This window comes from Lampetra planeri, chromosome 4 (genome assembly GCF_965212315.1).
Source record: "Lampetra planeri chromosome 4, kcLamPlan1.2.h2, whole genome shotgun sequence".
Taxonomy (NCBI): Eukaryota; Metazoa; Chordata; class Hyperoartia; order Petromyzontiformes; family Petromyzontidae; genus Lampetra; species Lampetra planeri.
In genome coordinates, this window is record NC_136110.1 from 18,245,192 (window position 1) to 18,272,398 (window position 27,207).

The window sequence follows — 27,207 nt, forward strand, 5'->3', positions numbered from 1 at the left end:
GAGACGGGATCGAGAGAGGAGATAGTTCAGCGGCATTTGAGTGACGCTCTGCACGGAGCTCCCGGCACTTCTTAGCTCCGCGAACTCCGCGCTTCCTCGGCCATGGGGGTGGACGTAGAGGAGATGTCTCCCGGTGATGGTGAGCGTCGCTGCGCATGCATCCGCCCTCTCGAGCGTACAACCCCGCACCTACCTCGCGAGATCACAGGGGAGATGAAGAGGCGAGATGTAGAGAGATATTGAGATGTAGACAAGAGATAGAGATGATGTAGCGAGATGAGCGAGAGATGTGGACAATCGATAGAGGTCTCGTGGGAGAGAACGGGGTACGGATAAGAGATGGATATGTAATGAACTGAGAGAGATAGATAAGACGTAGATATGTATTGAGATGACAGGAGATATACAGATATGATATTGAGATGTGAACTACAAAATGTATACACGAGAAACGAGATGCATTGAGGTAACAGGAGATATACATATGTGATATAGAGATGTGGTGAACTGACATGTATAGACACGAGAGAAGAGATTCAGTGAGATAAGAGATAGATATATGAGATAGAGGTGTGGTGAAATGACAGAGGTGTAGACGAGAGACGGATGTTTTGCAACGAGAGCGATGTTGTGGAGAGGAGACGGGACAGCGAGTGTGGTGAGAGAAGACATACAGACGAAGATAGAGAGATGAGAGAAACAAAATTAATTGGCTGCCTTCATGTTAATTGGTTTGCTATGTTAAAAGTGAAACTAGTTGAGTCGCGCGGAGGGTAGTTTCACGGTGGCCCTGCGTTTGTTACTGTGTGAGGTTCCGGGATTCAGAGCTCACACAAGGATAGGAAGACTAAAACATTGCCATTGTACCTCCACGGTGATGTAAAAGTACGTAATTATTGACTCGTATCGGCGGTGGAAGCCTGCGTATGGAAAGCAACGTCTCACGAACGGAGATGCGATAACGCTCACCGTGGAGTTTGTGAGAATCTACGTTAGATATAAATGCGGCGACACCAACCCTGCAATGAGTTTCGCAAATAACCTCGCGTGGTGAATCAAGGGGCGGAAATCACGACGATCCCAAACAGCGCCACCTGCGGTGTTAGTCTACTTGGGGTTGCCACCTGTCCGGGTTTAATCCGGAACGGTGGTAATTCTAAGTTTGATCTGGACAGTCCTGGTATTGGGCCTGATCCTGAACTGCGGTCGGGTGGCACCACCAGCAGCAGCGGCAGGGATTGATTGTGTACCGAGATCTGACGTCATTGCATGGAAGTTGTTCACTCATTATTACACCATCGTATACCATCACACACTCGTGATTACACCATCACACACTCCATCACACGCCGCACCATCACAAAGACAAATATCCGCCGTATAGCCTGTAGCAGACTGTTGGGGCAAGCGATGTTAGCGAGCATTTATGAAGGCCGGCATGGCACGCGAGGGGGTGGGTGGCCAGCACCACGCTCGGCCGCACTTCGTTTCCCCAGTGGCGATGTTTGTGGCGATGTTTACACACCCGCACCAAGTACTCGTTTAAGGCAGAGTCGACCTAGGAGAGGACCGGTTCAGATAATCGTCACTGGTGTTGGTGTTATAGCGGGAATCGAACTCGGGTCGCCAGGTTGGTAGCGCAGTGCAACCAACCACTGTACCACCGCTCCCCGCACACACTAGCACACACACACATACAACACAACGGCACGAACACACAACACGCTCGTATCGCATTATAAGACGCACCCCCTAACCTTTGTTCAAAAATGCAGAGGCAAAAAAAATCGTCTTCTTATGTGGAAAATACGGTGGAATGTATAGACAGGCAGGAGTGAGCTCTTGGATGATCTTGCAGACGGTGAGGTCTTGAACTTAATGCGGGGTTGAATTGGGATCCAGTACATGGGTCCAGGAGCGCTGGGCGACTCCACTCAGAATCCGAATATTTACACTGGAGGAGGAATCCGATGAGCTATAAAGCTCCTTCTCACAGATGTCCAGTAGTGGCGGGTAAGAACGTTACAACAACAAACATTATACAAACTCTTAGGCACGCGGGGTGGCGAGTCTGGCATAGGCGTTCTGGGTCACCTGGACTCTTGAGGACCAGCGATCGGCAGCCAAAGCAACAAGATGTTTTTTTTTCAAATTCGGTAACCCCAAACAATATTTCAAGATCCGTGGTGCAAGTGGGGAATACGAGAGACGGTGGTGGTCCTTAAATAAATACACGTCACGAAGCAGTCCTTAAAGAGCCACATGCTGCTCCGGAGCCGCAGGTTGCCGGCCCCTGCTGGGGACGATGGATCCCAGCGGGGAGGCCACGTAGGAGACAATCCATCGGCCGACCGCTGCATTGCTGAGACTCGACGGGCGGGATAGCCACATCACCAAGGAACTTGATTTCTCACCCTCCGCAGGTTGCACCTTCCCCAAGAAAGGGCAGCAGTGCGTGGTGCACTACACGGGTGAGTGCGGACGCGCAGCGCGGGAATCACCGCTCGGTCACGACTCCCACAGAGGCTGATCATGATGATAATGCTGCTGCTGCGATGACATCACAATGGACGACTTTAACGCAACGTTCAGTTCGTGCACGCGCGACGAAATGGCCAAGCGGGCGGCGCGTTCGGCCGCTTGAGGCGCGCGGTTCGACACCGATAAGGTGATGAGGGGACCGGACAGCGAGTGCGGTGAGAGAAGATACAGACGTAGATGCAGATATGAGAGAGATACATTAATTAGCTGCCTTTTTGTTAATTGGTTGGCTATGTTAATGGGCTTCCTATGCTTATTATGATCTGAATTCCAGGTGATATTCGGTTCTCCCGTAGTTTATAGTCTCGAATCCAGGGTGTATCTGTAACTACTTGGGGGGGGGGGTTGCCTTCGACCATTGCCGGTGATATTTTGATAGTAATAATAACAAAACTATTTGTAAAAACATTTGCCGAATAAAAAACACATTTGCGATGAAAAGGGGGAACGAATGTCGAGGTACAAACCATGGCGACGCACTCCCGTCGCGATCGGCCCCAGGGCTCTCGCAGCGCGGCTTGAGACGGGGCGCAGCATCTTACAATCCGGAGAATACGGCAGCGATGTTACGGCAAACGCGAGTGAATGCAACACGACGCGTACAAGTCGTGCATCATTGTTCAGAGGACAGCCATTCTAAACTCTAAATTGAAAACTTACATCTTTAGAAACTGCGTGTTGTCTTTAGTTTGTTGTCCATCCCCCGCACCTCCAATGAGTATGGTTGGCTACGTGCGGCGCAAAAGAAGTTCAACATAAGGTACGCAGTACATTATGAGAGATCAGGTGACAATCCTAGGACAGGGTGGCCTATCCGCAAGGAAGCAACGCAATCCCACGTAACCCTACGCAACCCCACGCAATCCCACACAATCCCTCGCAATCCCACGCAATCCCACACAACCCACGCAATCCCTCGCGATCGTGCGGCCGCGCACGCTGCAGACAACCCTCCCCCCCCCCGGCTAACGCGAGTAACGCGAAACACGTCGCGTGGTTGCACACAAACACAGCGCAGCGCTCTCAGGCGGCACAGCGCGGGCAGCGAGACGCGGAGCCCACGAAGCCGAACGGCTCAGCGGGGACCTCCCGCACGGTCCACTCCCCGCCCCACCCACCACGGCGGAGTGGCCACGCCACATCACTCCGTTTCACTGCGCGAGTCGCTGCCAATTATAGGCGCTGCCGCGATACCCCCTGGGGACAGCCTCGAGCAGCTGCTTTGGCATCGACGATCGCCGTGTGGCTATTTAAATGTCGGCAGGCCCATCTCACGTGGCGAGCGAGTGAGCGAGCAAGAGAGCGCGTGCAGTTTGTGACCAAGAGGTCATTTCACTTAAATTTGGCATGGGAATCGTGCACGGTGAATTTCAGGAGACGTGAGAGATTTGTTGAAGTCATCGTGGTCGATGGCACGATGCAAAAAAAACTAAACTATTTTACCATATAAGGCCCACTGAGCTATATGGTAGCTATCTTTCAGAAGCGATCTGGCCACAAATTTCAGTTTTAAGTCTCAGTTTCATTTATTAGGTATTGCCCTGTGAGCCATGAGGCTCTTGACTCGGGTGCAACCGAACAAACAAAACATGAACAAAGAACATCTTAAAGTGACGACGCGCAACAGAAACAATCAGGAAAACCAGTAAAATCTTCCAGACAAAAGCATCGTATATCAACGCTGTGTGCAAAAATCCCAATGGGATGCAAGTCGAACAATAACAACCATAAGACAATTTAGATGAAGTTATCAGGCTAACTCCGTACTTCAACAAACACACATGGCTTAACCATACGTTTTCGAATATCACCAAAATAAAGCTATAAAAACAATGTAACAGTGATCATAGGAACTGTGGTTCAAATTTAACAATAGGCGATATTCATAACATATACGACCAAACTTTGCAGCCATAGCTGGCAGCATGAGTCACTCCATAATAGCAGGAGTATCAGCAGGAGTTTTTCAATGTGTAATGTAGTAACTTGGCGGGAGACGACCTTACGGGTAGCACACTCTTTATTTACACCAACTTATATTACACGGGTGGCTAATCTGCAGCCTAACCCACGGGGTTCCCCTGGCTACACCCACACGGGCTCTTACGCCCCGTAGCTTCTCGGAACCCCCCCGGCTGGGGTGGCCGTCTCGACTCTGGGTCCCACAGCCTCGTCCCACATGGACGTCAGACCACGGGTCCCACAGTCTCGCCTCCGAACCACACAGGGTCCCGGCCCTTACAAGGACAGCGGAACTAGGGGTCTCAGGGCCCTACCTCTTCAACTCCGTCTTCGATCTTCCACTGGTTAACAACTCCCCGAGTGCTCCCGCGCGTCCCCCTTTATAGTCCCTCATGCGGACGTCGCTGAGAGCACCCACCCCAGTTGACCAATCACCGCGCGCTGCCCACGATCCTATTTCCCACCTTGTGTCAGCGCGCACAACCACGCACCCCACGCCGCCCCGTGATCTCTCACTGTCGGCGCGCGTCAACACCACCACTACATCACCCCCTACCACATAGCTCGCAGCCGACCCGGCTGCTATAAAAAAAAAATGTATTACCCCCTCCCCCCCCGTGTGTGCCCCGTAACACAAACAACAACAACACAACACAACAATAACTCCGCCATCCGCAAGAATCAGAACATGGCACCGCAACAACAAGGACAATATGTACAACCCGGCGAGTGACAACGATAAATGTGTATGCAAAAAAATGACTCGTGCAGCGTCCCTTCATTTCCGAGCGCCCCTTGAACGGGACATTATACTGGGCAGAAGGGGAACGCGGCGGCGAGCTGCAATCTCGGGCCCTCCCCTCTTTTTTTTTTTTTCATGAAAAGTGTCGTGTCTTAGCACGAGTCCACCTGGCCGGTCCGTCGTACGGCACCAGACGCGGTTGACCGTCCGGTGGTGCCGGCAGTCCAGGAAGGCACGGGGCAGGCATCGGAGATCCGCGCGTGCCTCGGGGTTCCGGTTCACGACGGTCAACAGCCGTCAAGTCCGAGACACCTGGGAGTGGGTCAGGCGGAGACACGTGAGGATCAGACTGCGACACATCCCTCCCCGAGTCGACGGCCACATCACACGCTCGGTCGTTACAGCACAAAGGGGGGTCATGCGGTGCCGCGAAGGGTTTCAGCCGGGAGGGGTGTACGTACCAACGGCGTTTTTCCCATTTAATCTGGATACTCTGGGGTCGTGCAATACGCACGATTTCCACGGGTCCCCTCCATGGTCTCAACAATTTAGGGGACGTAGCCAACGGTGCATGTGGGCAGTGCAGCCAGGCCTTATCGCCTGGTTTCCAATCATGCGTATACACCTTTCGTGCATGCAATCTTTCGTTAGCGACCTGGCGAGACCTTGAATTCAACCTCGCAGCCTCTCGCGCTTCAGCCAGTTTGGCGATATTAAATTTGATGTGGTCGGCCAATTTAGATTTTGCACGTGGCTGGGAAATCCCCAGTTGGACATCCATGGCCGGATCGGCCTCCCGGCCATACATGAGAAAAAATGGGGAAAACCCCGTCGCCGCATGGGGGGCCATTCGATAGGCCGCGAGTACCCCAGGTACCTGTAAGTCCCAATCAACCTGATCGTTGCAGACCTGTTGGCACAGCATGGAAGTAATCGTCCTGTTTAGACGTTCAACCATTCCATCAGTCTGCGGGTGGTATGGGGAGGTACGCACTTTCTTCGTACCCAACAGGTCGCACACCTCGCGCAACAAAACGCTCGAAAAATTATTTCCTTGGTCCGTCAGCAAGCGTTCGGGGGCGCCTTTGTCCAAAACATAGCCCTGGACAAAGGCGTCCGCCACTGCCGCAGCCGACTGGTTGGCGAGTGGCCACGCCATGGGCCATCGGGTGAAGTATTCGACACAAACCAGCAGGTACTTGTTACCCCTAGGTGTAGTGGGAAAGGGCCCCAAGATATCGAGCGCAACCAGTTCGTTCGTGCGCGAAACCTGAATGGATTGTAGCGGTGGATTAGCCGCTATTTGTGGCGGTTTTCTTTGAGCACACACCACACATCCCTTGAGGATGTTTGCCACGTCGCTCCCCATACCCGGCCAATAGTAGTCCCGTTGGAGTAGGGCGAGCGTTTTGTGAAATCGCAAATGCATGAGTCGTTCGTGAGCAGCCAGAACGACCCTACCCCGCATAGCAGATGGAACAACGAGCGTATGACGCCGGGACATATTGTCCCACTTCATCAGGAGGCCCTGTCTGACCACCCAGGAACCGACCCGCGTCTCCCCCCCCCCGGGAGCCTCTGCCTTCCGACGCAACGTGAGTAGGGAACTGTCGGCCATTTGGAGACGGCCCCACTCGATAAGAGGCAACGCGAGTAACGAGTCCCCGCCTGTGGGAGCGGCGGGCGAGTCGACCCCGGGAGCTTCAGTGGCGGCGAGCAAAACTTCCGCGGGGACGGTGACAGGGGGTTTACACCGCGCCGATCCCAGAAGACATGCGCATTCCGAGCGAGGCGACAACCGCAACAAGGCATCCGCATTCGAGTGCCGCAATCCCTTACGGTAAATCGTCGTGAATTGGTAGTCTTGGAGGACCTCCAGCCATCGGGACAATTGGCCGGAGGGTTGCGCCACCCGCATAGCGTGTTGGAGAGCCGCGTGGTCCGTTCGAACAGTAAAATGACGGCCGTAGAGATACGGCCTGAATTGCTGTATAAAAAAAACGATCGCTAGCAATTCACGACGTGTTACACAGTAGCGTTGTTCCGCAGGCGACAAAACTCTGCTACCGTAGGCGACCACTCGTTCGACCCCCCCGACCACCTGTGAGAGCACTCCCCCGATACCCGTGTTACTGGCATCCGTGTCAAGCAGGAACGGTTGCGTGAAATCGGGGTAACACAAGGGAGGAGACCGCACCAAGGCGTCCCGAAGGGAGCAGAACGCCGCCTCCTCTTCCGGCCCCCAGTGAAACCTTACCCCTTTAGCCGTCAAAGCGTGTAGGGGCCTGGCTATGGTGGCAAAATGTTCGACAAAATGGCGGTAGTAGGAGGCGAATCCTATGAAGCTGCGGACTTCGGTGACTGAGGTTGGCGTTGGCCACGAGCTGACGCAGTGCGTCTTAGCAGGGTCTGTAGAGATCCCTGAACGGCCAATGATATGCCCCAAGTACCTGACCGATTCCCGAAGCAGGTGACATTTAGCCGGTTTAAATTTTAATTTAGCGGAACGCATCCTGAGGAACACCCCTCTCAATCGCTGGAGGTGCTCCTCGAAAGTCCGGCTGAAAACGATGATATCATCGAGGTAAATCAAAGAGGTGTCCCATTGGAGTCCTGACAAAACCAATTCCATGAGCCTCTGGAACGTGGCGGGAGCGGAATGTAAGCCCATGGGCAATCGATTGAATTCAAATAGGCCTCCTGGTGTCTGGAAAGCGGTCTTTGGTTTCGATTCCTCATCGAGGGGCAATTGCCAAAATCCCAAAAGCAGGTCAAGCGTCGAAAAAAACTGTGCTCCCGCCAAGGCATCCAGCGACTCATCCATCCTGGGGAGTGGATACGCGTCGGCCATCGAGATTTTATTTAGGCGGCGGAAATCCACACAAAACCGCAAGGACCCGTCCTGTTTTTTAACAAGGACGATGGGAGCACCCCACGGACTGGAAGAGGGCGAAATGATGTCGGCAGCCAACATGTCATTAACAGCCGACTGCACATGCTCCTTCTCGGCTGGGCTGAGCCGGAAGGGATTCTGCCGAATAGGGGCCGCGTCACCCGTCGCTATGTGGTGGCGCAACAGGTCCGTGCAGCCAATATCGTACTTGTGTCTGCTAAATACGTCAGCGAATTCGAGTAGCAGGCCCCTCAACGCTCCCAACTGCACACTAGACAAGTTACTAGACCCAGCACACAACGAGTCCAACCATTCTGTCCCCTCCTCCAATGGAGGATCCGTATCGAGGCTAGAATCCGCATGTGCAACGAGCTGTTCATCGACGGGTAGCGGCGCCGCGTGAGCCAGCACCGTGCCCTGTGTAATTACAGCTGGCCGCGATCCCGTATTCAGAACCATAACGAACGGATCCCTGTCCGCCCGCACCATGGTCTGAGCTACCGCTAAGTCGAGGCCCCCAAGAGCTCTGTTTGACGGCCCCAACAGAACACCTTGTTCCGCCGCATCCACCCCGAGGGGTTTTCGCAATCGAAGGGGTACCAACATTTGCGATCCCGGGGGCACCCGCACAGTCTGAGTTGCCAGCGCCTGAACCGTAGCACAAACCGTGCATATTTTGGTAGGACTCGTTAAAAATGCAACCCGCCGACCCGATGGAAGCTCAATGCAGGCCTGATCGACGAGAATTTTAATGGACATTTTAGCCAGAAAGTCCGTACCCAGTAAACAAGGAACTGCCAGAGATGATGACACAAAAATAGGACCCGCCAATTTGATATCGCCAATACAAATAGTCGCCCGAATCTGTCCGATGATTCCCAAAGAACCCCCGTTCGCCGCGTAAAACGGTACGTCCACCGGAAGAAGGGGTCGACTTTGGACGGGGAGGATGTTATAAATAAGGTCCGAAATGATAGTGGCCGACGCACCCGTGTCCACCAGCACCCGGACCTCAACCCCGTCGATAAAACCCGTTACTATGGACGACCCGGCCGACGCAGCCACTATCCTGTGGACCAACTCGGACCATTCGACTGCTCCTGGGCCGTGTACGAACCCCCCTCGCCGAACCGAATCCCCGGTACTCATACGCGGTCCCCCCACCGCAAAGCGGCGACCCGAGTGTGCCGTGTATGTGGACCGAGCGTGTGGGGTGCCGCGACTTGCCGGGGTTAGCTGGGACGACTTGGGGCCTTGGTTGTCGTCCGGACGTGGTCCCGTGGCGCGCTGACGCGGAGCCCGGCAGCCGGACGCGACGTGACCCCGAAGGCCGCAGTTGTAACACATGACGAGGGACGTCGTAGGTTTCGGTTGCTCCAGCTTGCGGGACGATCGTATGGGCGAACGACCTCCCGATCTCCACTCCCCCGGTCTCGACACGTTGAAGGCCTCCTCCCAAGCCGTATCAGTCTGAGGCTCGGCGACCGTCGCGGCAGGTGTCGCGATCCCCGCCGATGCACAGACGACTGCCCGCTTGCGCTTGAGGACCTCCTGTGCGTGGATACCTGTAGCAACCCCCAAGGAGCCATTTCGTCCACCGTATTGATGGGGACTCCCAGGTCGTGAGCCAACGCCAGCAGCTGCTCTGTCACCATGGCGTCCTTCCCCTCCTTGTCCATGCGGGGAAAAGCGGCGTCCGCCAGGGCGAGCAGCGCCGTGCGATAGGCGAGCGTAGTTTCTCCAACCATCTTACGCCGTTCGTAGAACTGGTGGCGACAGGTCGAGGGCGGTCCGAACACCTTAGCCATGAGATGTAGCGCGGCCTGGAGCGTTGAGCGGGACGACCTCGGGGCGGATGTGAAGGCCGCAGGTGCGTCGTCGTCGAGCATCGCCGGCAGCGCGCGTAGGGCAGTGGTGTCGGACCAGCCCGACATCTCTTGATGTGCGAGGAACCTTCGTTGGAAGGCCCCCCAGTCGCCCCCGTCTGCCTTGAACGCCGTCAGCGTGGGCAGTCTTTGTTGGAAGACCTGGTCGTCGTCCTCCGATGAATGCTTTTCCCGCGCGCCGCCGTGGTTGACGAAAATGTCGGCTCCGTCGGCAGGCGCATGGTGGAGAGTTTTGGCGCGCGCCGATGACGCGGGCTGTGTGGAGTGGAGGTCCCCGACCACGTGGTGTCCACGCTTCCCACCAATCGATGGTGGACCCTCAAAAATGGCGCCAATTTCAAAACTTTCGGCGCGGAGCGCGTTCTGGCGGGATCCCTCCGGCCGCGCTCCCTCCTCCACCCTCGTAGTCGTCCTCCCGCCTGCTGAAACGGTGATTTCTGCCAAAATTGAAGCGGCGGCGAGCAGCAACTCCGCCAGGCGTGAGTGTGCATCCTGTAGGCTGGTGTCGCAGGCGAGCGGAGCGTCGGCCATCGCCGCGAAGTGCTGCATTCGTCGGCAACTCTTCGTCCTCGCCTTCCGAGGCTTGTGGCTCCGGTACGTCGTCGTCTTCCCGATCTCGCTCGTGGGTACGGGTAGTCTTCCTAGTATCCATCCTTTTGAAGACAGGTTTACTTCTGACGCCAGTTGTAATGTAGTAACTTGGCGGGAGACGACCTTACGGGTAGCACACTCTTTATTTACACCAACTTATATTACACGGGTGGCTAATCTGCAGCCTAACCCACGGGGTTCCCCTGGCTACACCCACACGGGCTCTTACGCCCCGTAGCTTCTCGGAACCCCCCCGGCTGGGGTGTCCGTCTCGACTCTGGGTCCCACAGCCTCGTCCCACATGGACGTCAGACCACGGGTCCCACAGTCTCGCCTCCGAGCCACACAGGGTCCTGGCCCTTACAAGGACAGCGGAACTAGGGGTCTCAGGGCCCTACCTCTTCAACTCCGTCTTCGATCTTCCACTGGTTAACAACTCCCCGAGTGCTCCCGCGCGTCCCCCTTTATAGTCCCTCATGCGGACGTCGCTGAGAGCACCCACCCCAGTTGACCAATCACCGCGCGCTGCCCACGATCCTATTTCCCACCTTGTGTCAGCGAGCACAACCACGCACCCCGCGCCGCCCCGTGATCTCTCACTGTCGGCGCGCGTCAACACCACCACTACAAATGCACCTTTAAAGATCAGCACGCTATAATCGAAACTCAAGATCATACTTTGCAGCGGACATCCGGAGCGGTGCATTTGATTTCAGGCCACTGCATAGCAGTGGCAGCGGGGGGTGTACAGCTCAAGAGCAGTTTTGAATGCAGATATCACAGGTAGTGATCCAAGTTGCAGTTTATTGGCGACAGCATTCCAGACCCTGGGGGCATCAACAGCAAAGGACCTTCCTCCAGTATTTGTACAGCAATAAGGAATGTGAAGCTGGTAATGAGCGAAGACCTTAGGTCACATTTGTTCTTCGAAACAATAAGGAGATCCAGCAGGTAGTCTGCTGATTTTTTTGTAAGTACATCGTGAATAAATAAGATCTGATGCACAAGCCGTTGATCATTAAGAAATGTTAAGTTTGAACTAATGTAGAGATCGCAGTGGTGGATCCTATATGGGCAGTTCAATGCAAATCTTAAGGCCGAGTGATAAATTGGGTCAAGCTTCTTCAGTACAGTACTATGAGCTGATTTATATACGATGTCACAGTAATCAAATGATAGCCCAATGAAGTGATTTATTACGTGGAAATTTTTATCAGCCAAATACTCTAAAGGCATGTTTCTAAATTTGGAGGGAAAAACTGGAGAAACCGGAGAAAAATCCACGCGACCGGGTCGGGATCAAACCCACGGCTTCCTGTATACCAGGCGAGGGAATTAACATCTCTCCACCGCAGCCAGGGGGGGAGAGCTTTGGGAAGGCGACCAAAATCGCAGGCAGGAGAGTTTGTCAATAATTTGTGAATTTGTGCGGTAGTCCAACCCTCGCTGCTGCTGACTCCACGGTGCTGGGTCACGGGCAGCCACGTGCGACGTAGCCACCACGTCCGCCGCCATCTCGCGTGATCGAATGCACGAACAACGGCGTCTTATTATGCACGCGTGTGGGATCACGACTGCATGCAATACAATTACAAACATGATATATGTATATTCTTTGGTTCTTTCGGTAAAGTTACGTAGATAGAAAAATACTAATAAAAAGAAAGTGTATAAAAAAAAATTTAATAAATAAAACACATTAGTGTAAAAACCTAAAAAAACACTTTCATTTTTTTAATTAACTTTATCATTATTTTTCTATCTACGTGACTTTACCCAAAGAACCAAATAATATTAATTCCTGTAGTCACGAAAGTTTCAAGTCAAAATTATATATGTATACATTGAGGTGGACGGAGGAGCAAGCCCTGACGATGCTGCCCACTGTGTTCGACGACCCCACGCTGGTGGTGTTCGACCCATAGCGAGGTGCAGACTTCCTCCTCCACCACCGGCAGCATCACTCCCGCCTTCCATGCCATGGCAAGGAGCCGCTCCGCCACCAGCGATTCCATATACACTGTGTGCAATGTTCGCGTGTAGGAACTTTCCGCAACGGGAAGAAGTTTGACTCGTCGCGCGATCGCAAGAAGCCGTTCCGCTTCACGCTGGGCAAGCAGCAAGTGATCAAGGGCTGGGAGGAGGGCGTGGGCCAGGTGAGTGGCACGAGCTGGAAAGCGATACAACGAGTCCCTGGAATGCGGGGGGCCTCAATTAAACTCCATGGGGAGAAAGCCGTAGGTGTCCCCTGCAATGTTGTCACTTGTTTAAACTTCCCTCTATCCTGTGCCAACACGCTGAGGCCATGCACACCCTCTCTGGCACCAATCACTTATGTCATCCAGCCATTATCTACAGGGTCTTCCTCTTCTTCCAGTTCCCTCCATTATTCCCATCATTAGTTTTTCTTCTCTGTTGTTCTACATCCTGCATATCTGGCCCAAACAAGCTCAGTTCCCTACTCATTATCAATTGCATCAAGTCTTCTGTTGTGTGCAGCCTTTTTCTTACTTCTACGTTTGTGACTCTGTGTCCAACTAAGATGTGGTAATCCTCCTGTAGCAGTACATTTAAAATGTCAGTATTTTTTCCCCTGTCAGTATTTTTTTGGTATCCAAGTATCGCAAGCATACAAAGCTGTGCAGAAAACGCATGTATTTTTTTCAGATGCTCAGCTTGGCGGTGTAGCTAAATTTGATTGCTTCTGTATATGTTGTTAAATCCTGCCATTTCTCCATTTGCCTTCGCAATCCTTGCTTCGTACGTCCCTTAGAGGCCCACGTTACGATAACGCCGTACAAAGTGTCATGTCCAAATAAGGTTACTCGGGGTGTGCGCCTGCTTGCCCATGCCAAGGAGTTGTGGAACAGGAATCGAGAGAATGGCGAATCCGATTGCATGCTGGAATCTATGCTTGACCCCACGCTCAAGCACACGCCTCCAACCCATCCTCAACCCCATGCTTCAATCCCCGTGCTCAACCCCTCAACATCTCTACCCCGCCATGCTCGACCTATGGAATCGACGCTTTCCAGTGGTTGGTCATTGTCTGGCATTGCTTCCCACTGTGCTAGACGAGGGTCACGCCTGCGTAACCCTTCCTCCGTATTTAATGGACTCGTTCCGTGGCACCACAGTGCGCACACAACCCCGCGGGAACGTCTCCGCGCGTTTAAGTGTGGGGCGACTGACTCAGCAGTACATCGGCAAACTGGAATCCCGTGTTCAGAATTGATGAGCGGTTCCCACACCCGTGAACCAGTGATCGATTCCAGTAGAATTAAGGTAACGGATGCACCAACCGGCACGTGCGAATGTACGCAGACCGCACAGTGGCAGGCCTAAGGGTACATAAAAGGGTAAAGGTGCAGCCCTGCAATGGCTTGCTCCCGCCGATTGCTGACGGAAGGAGGGAGCACCGACTCTGGCACGATCTCCAGATGGGTTGGGAGGCTTGACGTGGGAGTTGCCGCCAGGACCAGGATAATTGACAAGAGTTGTGGATGAAAATTCTGAGTCGATGAATCAACAACACAGACTCGTCTTCCCAGCTCTCAGTTTACCCCCTCTTTGTGGCAACGGCTTTGGGTCGCCACCGTTTCCACTGCAGACCAAACGCCGGACGCATTTCTCTGGCAGCACGAGGTCTATCGACACTGTGCAGTCTCCAAGACCGGCACCGGACCTCGGTACAAATCAATTCCTGCCACTCGTACACAAGACGCCTAATCTGTTCTGGGTCAAACCCCGTTCGACAGATGGCAACACAGCTGGTTTGTTTCACGTGGCTATTAAAGCCAGGTTCAGGTCTCCGCCTCGACTTAACGGAACCACAGCAACCGGCATGAACTTGTCAATTGGGTTCAAATGTCGCCTGATAGTCACGAGAGGCCAATTCAATTCGCGCCGTAGCCTTGCCCACCATCTGAAGCTGACGGGAGCGATGTCCTTGATCCGGCAGCTGCGGCAGCATGGAACGTGATGTTGTGCCCCCTTGCTGCGCCAAATCGACACCATCCAAATTTAGCGTTATGAATCCTGCAGACGTTTTTATGAGCCGCAGGAAAGGGCAGCAGAGACTTGCATTCAGTTTCGAATTCCCCAACACGGAGATCCATCCATCACCCCACGCCAGTGCCGGATTATCCGAGTAGCAAAAGTAGCATATGCTACGGGCCACGCGCTAAATGCTTTCAAGCTATCAATTCCGGTTCAGTGATTTTGCACTTGCTCTATTACTAAAGCACTATATACTACTTTAAACTTTTATGAACGACTGGGTGTTTAAGGTTAGCGATTTGTCGTATTATATGTCTGTATAGCAAAAGCAAAAAAATAATACAATTACTTTACTATGCAAGTTAAAAAGTTATGTTTTAATATTAGTTTTTTTTATATAATTGAGGGCACCTTTATGACATATGCTACATGCCCCGTACGAGTTTAATCCGGCACTGCCCCATGCCCGATCCCACTCTTAGGCCGCTGTCGGTAGCCTAAAAGAGGCCTAGAAATAGGGTTTCGTTCCACCAAGTGGGGCACTACCTACTTTTTTAATATTTAACATCAGAAATATATAGAGATTCCTTAGGAAAAAGTTCTCCGCACACAACCTTGCAGTTTTTGAGAAAAATGATGCTAAAGGTGCCCATTTTGAAAAAAGGGAAACCATAGGGAATTTTGCACTTTTAAACCTGTTTATCATATAAACCCAAAAATGCAGAATTACCACTTGAAGTACAAAATAAACCAGTTTGAAATGTGTGATATACCTGAAGTTGCTATCTATGCACAGTAAACATGATAAGATTATCAAGAAAACTTCTGCTGTAGCATTAACATCCCAATTACTTCTCATTATGTTGTTCCAATTGAAAGGTAATATTTGAGGTAAAATCTGAATAACAAATAGAATTAAGCCAAAATATAATATATAAAAAAGCAATTTTCAAAATAACACATTTAATGGTGAATTGTCAATTCGCATACATGAGCAGCAACTGCACTACATGTACATATTCACAGCAATGATTATTGTAAACAAGATTGAATTTTGATTGATTTATATTAAATATATATGTCCTATATTAATTTTATTATTATATACACATCACTAAATATCAAGATCACTGTCCTCACTACCAGATTCACATGAAACAATATCCTCAGTTAATCTCACATTGTCACAATGAACACATTTACATAGGTCAGTGCAGGCCAGGTCAGCCTTGTGACATGAGCACCTTCCACCTGTACAAGTGTAGGGGTCTTACGGAGGAGAGATGTGTAGGGGTGATATGTATGGGATCCTATGAGAAACTAGCACAGTGGGCGGGGCTTAGTGAGCACACGGGAGGGTGCTCGCACCGACGTCCGCAGATGGTACCCCAGCGGGGGGGAGGGGTTCGAGATATAAGGGGATGAGCCGGAGGGCTCGGGGGAGAATGTGGTGGTGACTCTTGAAGACTGAAGACCTGCCTAGTGAGAGCCCTGGTCTCCCCTGGAACGCCGCCCTTGTAAGGGCCGCGCAGGTCAGAGCCAGTGGCGGGGTCCTGTGAACCAGAGTCAGCACTCTGGGACTCCAGGCACCGTAGCCCGACTCGCCAGTGTCGGGCCAGATAGCCTCCCCTAGCCCGTTAGTGGAGGACTCGGGGGTAGGTTAGGGATAGCCAGCGGTGTGTCCCCAGTTATCCGGGTGAGGGGGCCGCTACCCCCTCCAGTATACGTTGCCCTGTGCCGAGTGTGAAGTTATAATAAACATCAGTGTGCCTCAACCCCGGGTGTCGACCTGTGTTCGACGGTACTACATCTGGCGTCAGAAGTAAACAACGAACATGGACACGCGCCGAACGGCTCGGTCCGGGGTGCAAGAGGCGGAGGACACCGCGGAAATGGCGGTACCAGAGACGGCTGATGGGGGCAACGAGCAGCCGGTACAGAATGCATCCTTACCGGGGCACCGGGAGGAAGGGGAGTCGCTGCCCGACGGACTTCGGCTGGCGCACGCGAGGTTGGCAGAGCTGCTATACGCCGCTGCCGCCACACTCGAGACCATTACTCGGCTGGGGGCTGCGGGACCACCGCGGGGCGAGGATGGCCAACGGCCGTTGCGCCTTCCCGCCATTTCTACCGACGCCACTTTTGAAAATCCCGCCATCGCTGCAGCAGCTGCCGAGGGCATGGCCAACCTCAACCTGGGGTCCCACGTCGGCTCTACCGGGGCTGCCACGTCACCACCTTCGGACGGAGCGTCACTATCTGCGCGACAGGCGATTACATCTGCCGTTCGTGCTGACGCTCAGCCGAGTTGCAGGGACAGCAAAGTGCGGGCCTCCACGGCGGCCGCTGCGCTACACCAAAGGCTGCCCCCGCTGAAGGAGTTCGTGGCTGAGGAGGGCGACTGGGGGGGATTTCAGCGGCGCTTCCTTGCGCATCAGGAAATGGCGGGGTGGTCAGATGACGAAGCCCTCTGCGCGCTACCAGCGCTCCTTGACGGCGACGCCCTCGCCGCTCTTACGTCCGCATCGAGGGACAAGCGCTCTACTCTTCAGACGGCGCTGCAATTGCTGGCTGGGGTCTACGGGCCTTCGGCGGAGTGTAGGCAGCGATTCTACGATCGCCAGCGGGGTGCGAAGGAGTCGCCCCTCGCCTACCGTACGAGCCTTCTGGCGCTGGCCAAGACGGCCTTCCCTCGCATGGATGACCAAGGCGTGGATGCCATGGTCTCCGAGAAGATCCTTCTGCTGGCGGACGACCTGGATGTCGCTATCGTTGCGCAGGAGGACGCAGAGATGGATTCCCTCCAAGCGGCGCGGCTCCTCCACGCTAACCTCCTGTCGCAGCGAAGGAAGGCCAGCAGGGCAGCGGCCGGGCGTACGGTGGCTGCCGTCACCCCACCGACGGAGGAGGTCTACGCCGCCGACTTCCGACAGCAGCAGCGGATGGGAGCACGGGCAGACCGGGATGGGTCGGTCCGCTCCGACCGCCTGTCTTCACCGCCTACGCTCCCGCGCTGCTATAACTGCGGCGTCCGGGGCCACGTCGCCTTGGGGTGCCGCTCCCCTCGACAGCGGGGGACGATGCCTCGCCGGGACGACGGGCCTCCTCCTCCTCCTCCGCCCAAGCTCCACCGACATGACCCGGCAAGTCGCGGCACCCCACATGTTTGGCCGAAGCACACACCCGTTACACATGTACACACCGCAACGAACGGGGGGCCAACATTGCATACCGCGGGGCCAACACGAACCACTATGGGGACCCAATTCGAACCCGCACAGTGGTCCGTGTTGGCCCATCGCGTTCTGGCTGCGCCGTCGGGGTCGTCGGCCGTAGTAGGGTATATTGACGGGGTCGAAGTGCGTATCCTCGTCGATACAGGTGCGTCGGCGACCATCATTTCGGAACTAATATACAACATTCTCCCTGTCCAAAGTCGTCCCTTGCTACCGGTTGATGTCCCATTCTACGCTGCTAACGGGGGCTCACTGGGTATCATGGGTCAGATTCGCGCGCAAATTTCGATCGGAGATATTAAATTGTCCGGCCCTATTTTTGTTTCCTCCTCGCTGGCGGTTCCGTGCCTGCTGGGGACGGATTTCTTGGGCAAAATGCCGATTCGGATTATGATTAATCAGGGTTGCATTGAACTCCCGTCGGGACGACGGATGGCGTTTTTGCCTTCCCCTACTACGGATCGCTCGGCGTTCGCGGCGGTACCCGCGTTGGTAGTTCAAACGGTTCGAGTGCCGCCGGGGGCACAAATGTTGGTGCCCCTTAAGCTTCGTAGGCCCTTCGCTAAGGGTGTTGGGGACCAGGGTGTCCTGCTGGGGCCATCTAGGGCTGGGGTTAGCGGGCCGCATTTGGTGCCCGCTCAGACCATTGTGAGGGGGGACGGGGACCCCTTCATCGCGGTCCTCAATGTGGGGTCGCAGGCCGTGGTCATTCCCCAAGGGACCGTGCTTGCTCACGCAACGCCGGTGCCCTGTGAGGAGTCTGTTGCAAATCACGTACACGCTGCCACTCTGCCGACTCCACATTCGGACACCGATGAAGGGTGGCTTGAGGCGCTTTGTGCGGGATCGACGGACCTGTCGGATGTAGAGCGTCAAAAACTTAGGACACTATTGCGCGAATTTGCCGATGTGTTTAGTCAAAACAAATTCGATCTGGGCTGCACCCATTTGCTGCGTCACCATATTGATACTGGTGACAGCGCGCCCATACGCCAAAATCCCTTCCGGCTGAGTCCCGCCGAGAAGGACCATGTCAAATCGGCTGTTGATGACATGTTAGCCGCCGATATCATTTCTCCCTCTACCAGCCCGTGGGGAGCACCGATCGTTCTGGTAAAGAAACAGGATGGATCGTTGCGGTTTTGCGTCGACTTTCGCCGCCTCAACAAAATTTCCCTTGCTGACGCATACCCGCTTCCCCGTATTGATGAATCGCTCGACGCCTTGGCGGGGGCGCGATTCTTCTCCACATTGGATTTGCTTTCGGGATTCTGGCAGCTTCCTCTGGACGATGAATCTAAGCCTAAAACCGCATTCCGTACACCACATGGTCTCTTCCAATTTAACCGGTTGCCGATGGGATTACACTCGGCGCCGGCGACCTTCCAGCGATTGATGGAATTGGTTTTGGCTGGATTGCAGTGGGATTCGTGTTTAATCTATTTGGACGACGTTATCGTCTTTAGCAGAACATTTGATGAGCATCTCCAGAGGTTACGGGCCGTTTTCCTCAAAATGCGGGCTGCTAATTTGAAATTTAAACCACAAAAGTGTCATTTGTTGCGCGAATCGGTACGTTATTTGGGGCACATCGTAGGGCGCTCGGGTATTGCTACCGATCCCGCCAAAACGCAGTGTGTCAGCTCCTGGCCGACTCCCACCTCGGTGGGAGAGGTCAGGAGCTTTGTTGGTTTTGCGTCATACTACCGACGCTTTGTCGCGGACTTTGCCACCATTGCTAAGCCCCTGCACGCTTTGACGTCAAAGGGGGTCCGCTTCCATTGGGGACAGGAGGAGGAGGCTGCGTTCCGCTCACTTCGGGACGCTCTGGTTAATGCCCCTCCCCTGGTTTATCCCGATTTTTCGAAGCCCTTTGTGCTCGATACCGACGCGAGCAACACAGGTATTGGGGGCGTGCTATCCCAGGTGGTTGATGGCGTGGAACGGGTGGTCGCGTACGGAAGCCGAGTGTTGTCTCCAGCGGAGCAACGATATTGTGTGACGCGTCGGGAACTGCTGGCAATTGTCTACTTCATCCAGCAGTACCGGCCATATCTGTACGGACAGTGTTTCACCGTCCGTACAGACCATGCGGCGCTACAGTACGCCCTGCGAGTCCAACAACCATCGGGTCAATTGTCTCGATGGCTGGAGGTTCTCCAGGATTTTGATTTTCAGACCACGTACCGTAAGGGCGTTCGCCACACCAACGCGGACGCCCTGTCACGCATGCCGACCACCCCCGAGTGCGCATGCCTCCTGGGGTCGGGTCGGTGCAGGCATCCTGCTGAATTGCCTGTCCCGGTCTTGGCGGCTACTGACGACGTAGCACCAATGACAAATTCCATCGCACAACAGGGTTCTGATTCCCTGTTGGGGTTGCCTGCTACGGAATGGGGTCGGTTGCAAATGGAAGATACTTCCCTCCTTGCGTTGCGCCGCCGCGTCAGGGACCGGGGGCGGGGGAGGGGTGATGCCGACGCATGGGAAATGCTCGGTGGGTTGTTAATGCATTGGGACGGGAAATCCCGTAGACACCGGCTAGTGGTCCCTTCGGGGTTACGGGGTAGGGTGGTGTGGGCCGCTCACGAGCGCCTCCTCCACCTGGGTACCCAAAAGACCCTGGCCTTGCTCCAACTTGATTTCTTTTGGCCGGGCATGACGAGGGATGTCGGGGATCTATTAGGATCGTGCCCTAAGTGTGCGCAGCGCAAACCACCAGCGAAGGAGTCGAACCCGCCCCTGCAATCTATCAGGGTTTCCCGGGTAAACGAACTCGTCGCGCTGGACATTCTGGGACCGTTCCCCGCCACCCCCAGGGGAAATAGGTATTTGCTAACCGGTGTTGAATATTTCACGCGCTGGCCTATGGCCTGGCCCCTGGCCAACCAGTCGGCGGCAGCCATCGTGGAGGCCTTTGTCCAGGGCTATGTCCTTGACAAAGGTGCTCCCGAGCGGCTGCTGACCGACCAGGGTAAAAATTTTTCAAGCAAATTGCTCAAACAGGTCTGTGAGATCCTTGGCACTAAAAAGATTCGCACCTCCCCATATCACCCACAAACCGACGGGATGGTCGAGCGGTTGCATCGTACCATCACGTCGATGTTGTCGCAGCACGTTTCTGACTCACAGACAGATTGGGATTTGAAAATCCAGGGGGTCCTGTCAGCATACCGGTTGGCCCCCCATGCTGCGACGGGATTTTCCCCCTTTTTTCTTATGTATGGCCGCGAACCGGAGCCACCTGTTCAGGCCCAGCTGCAGATCCCAGCGCCTCAGGGAAAAACTCAATTGGCCGAACATGTTAAATTCAACCTGGAAAGATTAACGGAAGCGCGGGATGCTGCCATGCAAAATTCTGACAGGCGGCAGAGGGCTAATGAGCGCCTCAGAATGGCTCGCGCGCATGTGCTACAGTGGAAGCCGGGGGACAGGGCATGGTTGCACTGTCCCCAGGTACCGCTCGCGTCCTCCTCTAAACTGCTGCGACCATGGCGGGGTCCCGTCGAGGTGGTTGAGGTCCTGAGACCTCAGTGCGTGCGCATTCAATGGGGGAGGCGCCGGTGGTTTGTACACCCCTCCAGGCTAAAACCCTTCGTTGCGGTGCGAGGTCCCACTACACACGCGCGTGGCCAAACATGTGGGGGGGCGTCCGACTCAGGGAGGTCTTCTCCGGTTCTCTCGCCTAACGTGCTGCCGGCTGTACCACCCACAGGTGCACCGGGAGTGACGGGCTCACGCCCGACGACCCCCACAGGAAATGCTGAGGGTCTTGCCACGTCAGCAACAGACTCACTCGGTGATGAACACCTGCCGGCCGACGACCTGCCGGTCGGGCCTGTCCCGTGTGACGGGCCTGCGGCGAGGACGCGCGCAAAAATGCGAAAACTCTTGTGAGGAAATTAGAAAAGAAAAAAAAAATATTTTTGATGGGGGTATTTCTTTTGGTTTCTCTTTTCCGATGTTCATTCGCATGTTGTGCTCACGGTGTGGGGCGTCCGTGCTGTGTTCCCGGCACGTTGCATTGTACGATTGTTGGGTGTGTGTGTGTTCTGGGTGTTCTGGGTGTGCTGGGGGGGGATTCCAGGTTAAGAAACACGTGTATATACGCTCGTATTACGGATTTCGTATTTATTCGGGCGGGGTTCGTCGGGTTATTTTTCCTTCCTGTTGTTCTTCTCGTTGCGTTATTGTTAAAAAAAAAATGAGGCACACGCTGGGGGATGGAGAGGGGGTTAACTTTTATTGTCAATGTTGCAGCCGGGACGGCTGCGAGCTGTACAGGGGGGGGTGATGTAGGGGTCTTACGGAGGAGAGATGTGTAGGGGTGATATGTATGGGATCCTATGAGAAACTAGCACAGTGGGCGGGGCTTAGTGAGCACACGGGAGGGTGCTCGCACCGACGTCCGCAGATGGTACCCCAGCGGGGGGGAGGGGTTCGAGATATAAGGGGATGAGCCGGAGGGCTCGGGGGAGAATGTGGTGGTGACTCTTGAAGACTGAAGACCTGCCTAGTGAGAGCCCTGGTCTCCCCTGGAACGCCGCCCTTGTAAGGGCCGCGCAGGTCAGAGCCAGTGGCGGGGTCCTGTGAACCAGAGTCAGCACTCTGGGACTCCAGGCACCGTAGCCCGACTCGCCAGTGTCGGGCCAGATAGCCTCCCCTAGCCCGTTAGTGGAGGACTCGGGGGTAGGTTAGGGATAGCCAGCGGTGTGTCCCCAGTTATCCGGGTGAGGGGGCCGCTACCCCCTCCAGTATACGTTGCCCTGTGCCGAGTGTGAAGTTATAATAAACATCAGTGTGCCTCAACCCCGGGTGTCGACCTGTGTTCGACGGTACTACACAAGTACCAGACTTACACCCACAGTGGAGTGACCCCAACATCTGTTGAGAAGCTGGATCTTTAGTCATCCATGATATGATGAGATCACCATCCTTGACAATCCATCCAAAGCCGTCTGGACTGGGAGCATTTATTAAAGGATCCAATGCTCTCCTGTGGATTGCAGCTAGGTAGTTAGCACGCTTGAAGTGCTCTGTAAGTGCATCTTTTGTTGGAGGTAATGCCTGTTCGGAAGAGGCCTGGACACAGAACCTATTGTATCTGGCCAAATTAACATCCGATACCTTTTCTCTATACAGCTCACACACAAAACGTTCTATTGGTCACAAATGTGGTGCTGTCCATTTCAAATTGCCTTCCAAGAGCAACAAATGCACGGATGTACTCTGCATTTCCAGACACTATATTTAGTGGTTTCTCTTTTCCTTTCCCATAAAAGGAACTAGTTGAGTCACAGCCAGTGAATGTGTGTAGTCCTATCAGTGCCTCTGTTAGTGAAGGACCCAAAGCAGAACCAATAGCCTGGAGATCTAACATTCTTTGCCTGTCTTTTGTTCCTGTCAGAAAGTACATCTTTGCTGAGGGAAGCTTAGCCATTATTGAAAGTGAAATGATAGCAACATCAGTGTCAGGACTCTGGATGATTATCTTATTATAAAGTTCACTCCAGGCATGTTTTGCATGAAGTAGGAGCCTCGTGTCAGCTTCTTCATGGTCACAAGTCAAATATTCTACCTCTTTGACAGACATAATGCCATCTTTAAGAGTGAGTTGATGACATACATTTCTGTGTAACACAAAGATAGCTATGTCTTTTCCAGCTGCTTGTAAAGGCACAGTTCTCCATGTCTCAAAGAGAAAGTCTGTCAAGGCTTTTTTATTTTCACCACTGGCTAGAAACTTGGTCCACTGACTTGGAGTCTTCTGCTTGATGCTGTATATTTGCAGTAATTGTTGTCCAGCAACAGCACGTCTTGATCGTTCAGCATTTTTGATGCTCACTGCCGAGTAGCGATCAATGACAAAATCGACCCTTGGACAACTGAACTTTCTACCCATCTTAATCATAAGTTGAAGAAGATCATCAGCAAGCTCACCGAATGTGTCTGCTCACCGAATGTGTCTGGTATATTCTTTCAGTAGGGCACCATTATCACCAACAGTCTTGTTCACATGACAGTCCTTGTTCTTTGATTCTAAACAAGCTAGAAAAGCAGCCTTATTTGTTTTGGCTAATGAACCATCAGTGCTTGCTAGCGGGGATGAGATATTGCCAAGTGAATGTCAGAATCTCTTTCAAGTTTACAGACAGGGATTGACTTATCACTAACAGTCGTGCAAAGAGTCTCCTGTCATTTTTTAGAATGACTTTATTTCCATCTTTTGTCTTGGATGATTTCTTCATTTGATCCCCAAACGTAGTGAGCTTCAAGGACTTTATTGGAGAGAAGAAGTCTGTTTTTGATGACTGGACTCGATCTTGGATGAAAATTTTCAGAGTTGTTTCACCTTTATCACAAGCACGTTGTATGTCATCTCTGACAGTCTTTGTAGCAACAACACGAGAGCTAATACATACAAGATCTTCACGAGGCAGCAAGGGATTGATCATAGACTCAACCGCTGAAACCAAAGATATAACAGCAGCATTGTCTTTTGCAATTCTTGTTGCATCCAACTCTTTATGACCCCTCTCTTCATGTTGCATTCCAGCCATCATTTCACACTGCCTTGTGATTGCAGAACGTTCAGGATGAGACAGTATCCATCGCTGGACGGCACCTCTGTTCAATGTTATCCCAGTTATGCCGCCTTTGGTCTTTGAATCACGGTTGCAGGTTTGTTCTATTGCTTGGTCACAAGCTATGGATGAGAACCTGTTAGCATCCTTACGCTGTACTGTCCAGTTTCCTTTTGCAGTAACTTCTTCATAGCAGTGTGGATGAGTCTTTGGAAGATTGATCATCTCGACCCAATATGCTGATAGGTACCTTGCATAATTTTGGCGGTCATATGCAAAATACCATGCCAGCATACGTCTCACTGTTGCTAAGTGAAGGTTCCAGTCAGAGCATTAGATAGGACATGTATATTTAAAGCCCTACCTTCTATAGAGAAATAATTTGATTATGGAATTACATTGCATTCACACGCAATATGTAAATGTAATAGGAGTGACCCCACAGATTTGTGAACAAACATTTTTTTGTACCTACCTATATGTTTTTCAGTTTTGCTGAGAAATCTTGTGTAATCTCGATAGCAGGATTTGTGGTATCGGACCTCGATTGCAATGCAGTCTTTCCCACGAATGTGTGTCAGAATGCTCTCATCTGATTTCATTTGAGCTGCCTAACGAAAAAGTCCTATATTAAAGATATGAAGAATAAATTATAAACCCAGTTGGCAATATATTAACTTGCATAACATTCAATTCAAGTGAGTAAACATACCTGTGTTAATCGAGCTTGATCGCCGCTATCAGATGAAGCTGCGCTGCTTAAGTCCTCCTCCATGTTTACATGTGCGTAGTGATATTGGCTTGATTTTGGCTCTGACCTACTTACATTTTCGATGCTGATTGGTTGAAAATCTAGCTCAACAGTTTTATATGTCTCAATACGCAGTCAATATAGTGCGCCAATAAATTACACTTTTCTCATTAACTGCAGGATAATGCGTGGAGAACTTTTTGCTTGGATACCTTTTATTAACGTTGAACATATTGAGCAAAAGAAAATGTAGTGCCCCGTTTGTCGGAACGAAACTGAACGATACAGCTCACGTACAGCGGCCTATCTGGCCGTCAATAGGCGGAGTATTCTGGGTGCCTGGTATAATGCACGGCTCAAGTAGCCCGGTGTCAAGGTGCAGTCCTTGCAGTTACTGGCTCACGTGCTGCCACTGCTCGCGGAAATATGTCCGCAAGATGGGGCTCAAGAGCACCCCCGTCCTGGAGGGTCATTTGTCATTTTCATTCGACCCTGATCTTGGAAGCGGTGGTTGTCAACGACACTCCACAAGTTACACCGCCGCACACGACCTGCTTGCCGGTCGCCACACACGCGAACTCATTCATTCACACCGCTGCCGGGTGGGCAGAGGCGGTGAGGTACGGAGGGCATCTACGAAATGTGCCCGTCGAATCGAAGCAGCGACCGACGGATCGTGCGCACGTCCAGCGTCGGGTCGAGGTCAGGATGTTTCTGCGCTCGTTTTGTAAGAAGCCTCGGTTCAGACAAGAGTCGCTCGTATGGATTGCGGTCACACACCCCCACCACCACCCCTGCGCCGCAGATGAGCCTGGGGATGCGGGCGCGCATCACCTGCACCCCGGACATGGCGTACGGCGAGACGGGACACCCCGGGGTCATCCCGCCCAACACCACGCTCATCTTCGACGTGGAGCTCCTGCAGCTGGAGTGACGCCTGACTTCAGCCCCGTCACCAGTTTCGGTGGGGTCGACCGACGATCCAGGACTCGCCAATCCGTTGTCTCACACGTCACTCTTTCATCGCTACTACCGTGGTTGCCGTTCTCGTAAACTTGACACAATTTCTCCACCCGTGTTGGCCAGAATGTTTCATCTCATCTCATGCACACCGTGTTCGACCACAATACTGCAGGTCACAACGTGCGCATTCATTAACTCGCACGCCGCAGGTCACATCACTTCTGTCTTCTGCTTCTTCCCACGCGCTGCTCCACTTTGGAATCCCATCGTCCTACCATTGGGCGTATCTTTTCCCAGAGGCGTAGCTAGGATATTTTGCGCCCGGGGACGAACTATAAAATTGGCGTCCCCCCCCCCCCCCCCCCCCCCCCCCGTTTAATCACATTTTCCTATTACATCGAATAAGGAATAATTTAAATTTTAATGAAACATTGTATTTAAAGAAGCAAATTTATAGAAATTATATTACATGGCTCACTCAGTCACTGTCATAGACTGGTTGACATAGTCTACAAAAGATTCATTTTTCTTGATTTCACTGTCGCAAACTGGTCAATCACGTAATCAAATTCTGTTTTTTTCCAATGTTTCTCTTTCAACGGTAAGAAGAGCAAGATCGCTGAGACAATCTTGTCCCATTGAAGCACGCAAATGCGACAAAATAAGTTTCAATTTGCTGAACGACCGCTCACAGCTTGCAATTGAAACTGCTGTTAATAAAAATTTGCAGTGAAATTCGCAAATTCAGAAATATGTCGTCTCCATAAAACACAATAAAACCAAGAAGATCCAAAGGAGTTTCTGGTAGAACTTCATTCCGGTTACTGATCTACATTTTGCAATCTCCAATTTCTGTGAAAAGTTCGTGGCCATTGATGTCGGTGTCATAGAAATTTCCAAAATCTGTGCAATTTCGACGAATTGCATCGACATCTGTGTCGGATAGAAGAGTTTTGACGTCCAGAAGAAATCCAAATTTCGTGTTCAGGTCTTTTAGTCGTAAAAACCGTGTTGACATCTCCTGTTGAAGTCGATAAAATACGCTCTTCATAACGCGCA

The 27,207-nt window shown here is 52.7% G+C and overlaps 1 protein-coding gene across 3 annotated transcripts; it reads left to right on the forward strand.

Moving 5' to 3' along the window:
* Positions 1–26,942, forward strand: LOC144717758 (peptidyl-prolyl cis-trans isomerase FKBP1B-like). 3 transcript variants are annotated; one of them, XM_078593383.1, is made up of 4 exons: positions 10–139; positions 2,424–2,471; positions 12,659–12,771; positions 25,991–26,942. In XM_078593383.1, exons 1-4 carry the CDS (start codon positions 103–105, stop codon positions 26,117–26,119), a joined length of 327 nt encoding a protein of 108 aa, XP_078449509.1. In that variant the 5' UTR covers positions 10–102; the 3' UTR covers positions 26,120–26,942. The 3 variants fall into 3 exon arrangements, with proteins under 3 accessions (XP_078449510.1, XP_078449509.1, XP_078449508.1); XM_078593384.1 differs by lacking the exon at positions 2,424–2,471 and having other exon boundaries at positions 1–139; positions 25,991–26,254; XM_078593382.1 differs by lacking the exon at positions 25,991–26,942 and having other exon boundaries at positions 12,659–13,098.
* Positions 26,943–27,207: the final 265 nt, after the last annotated feature.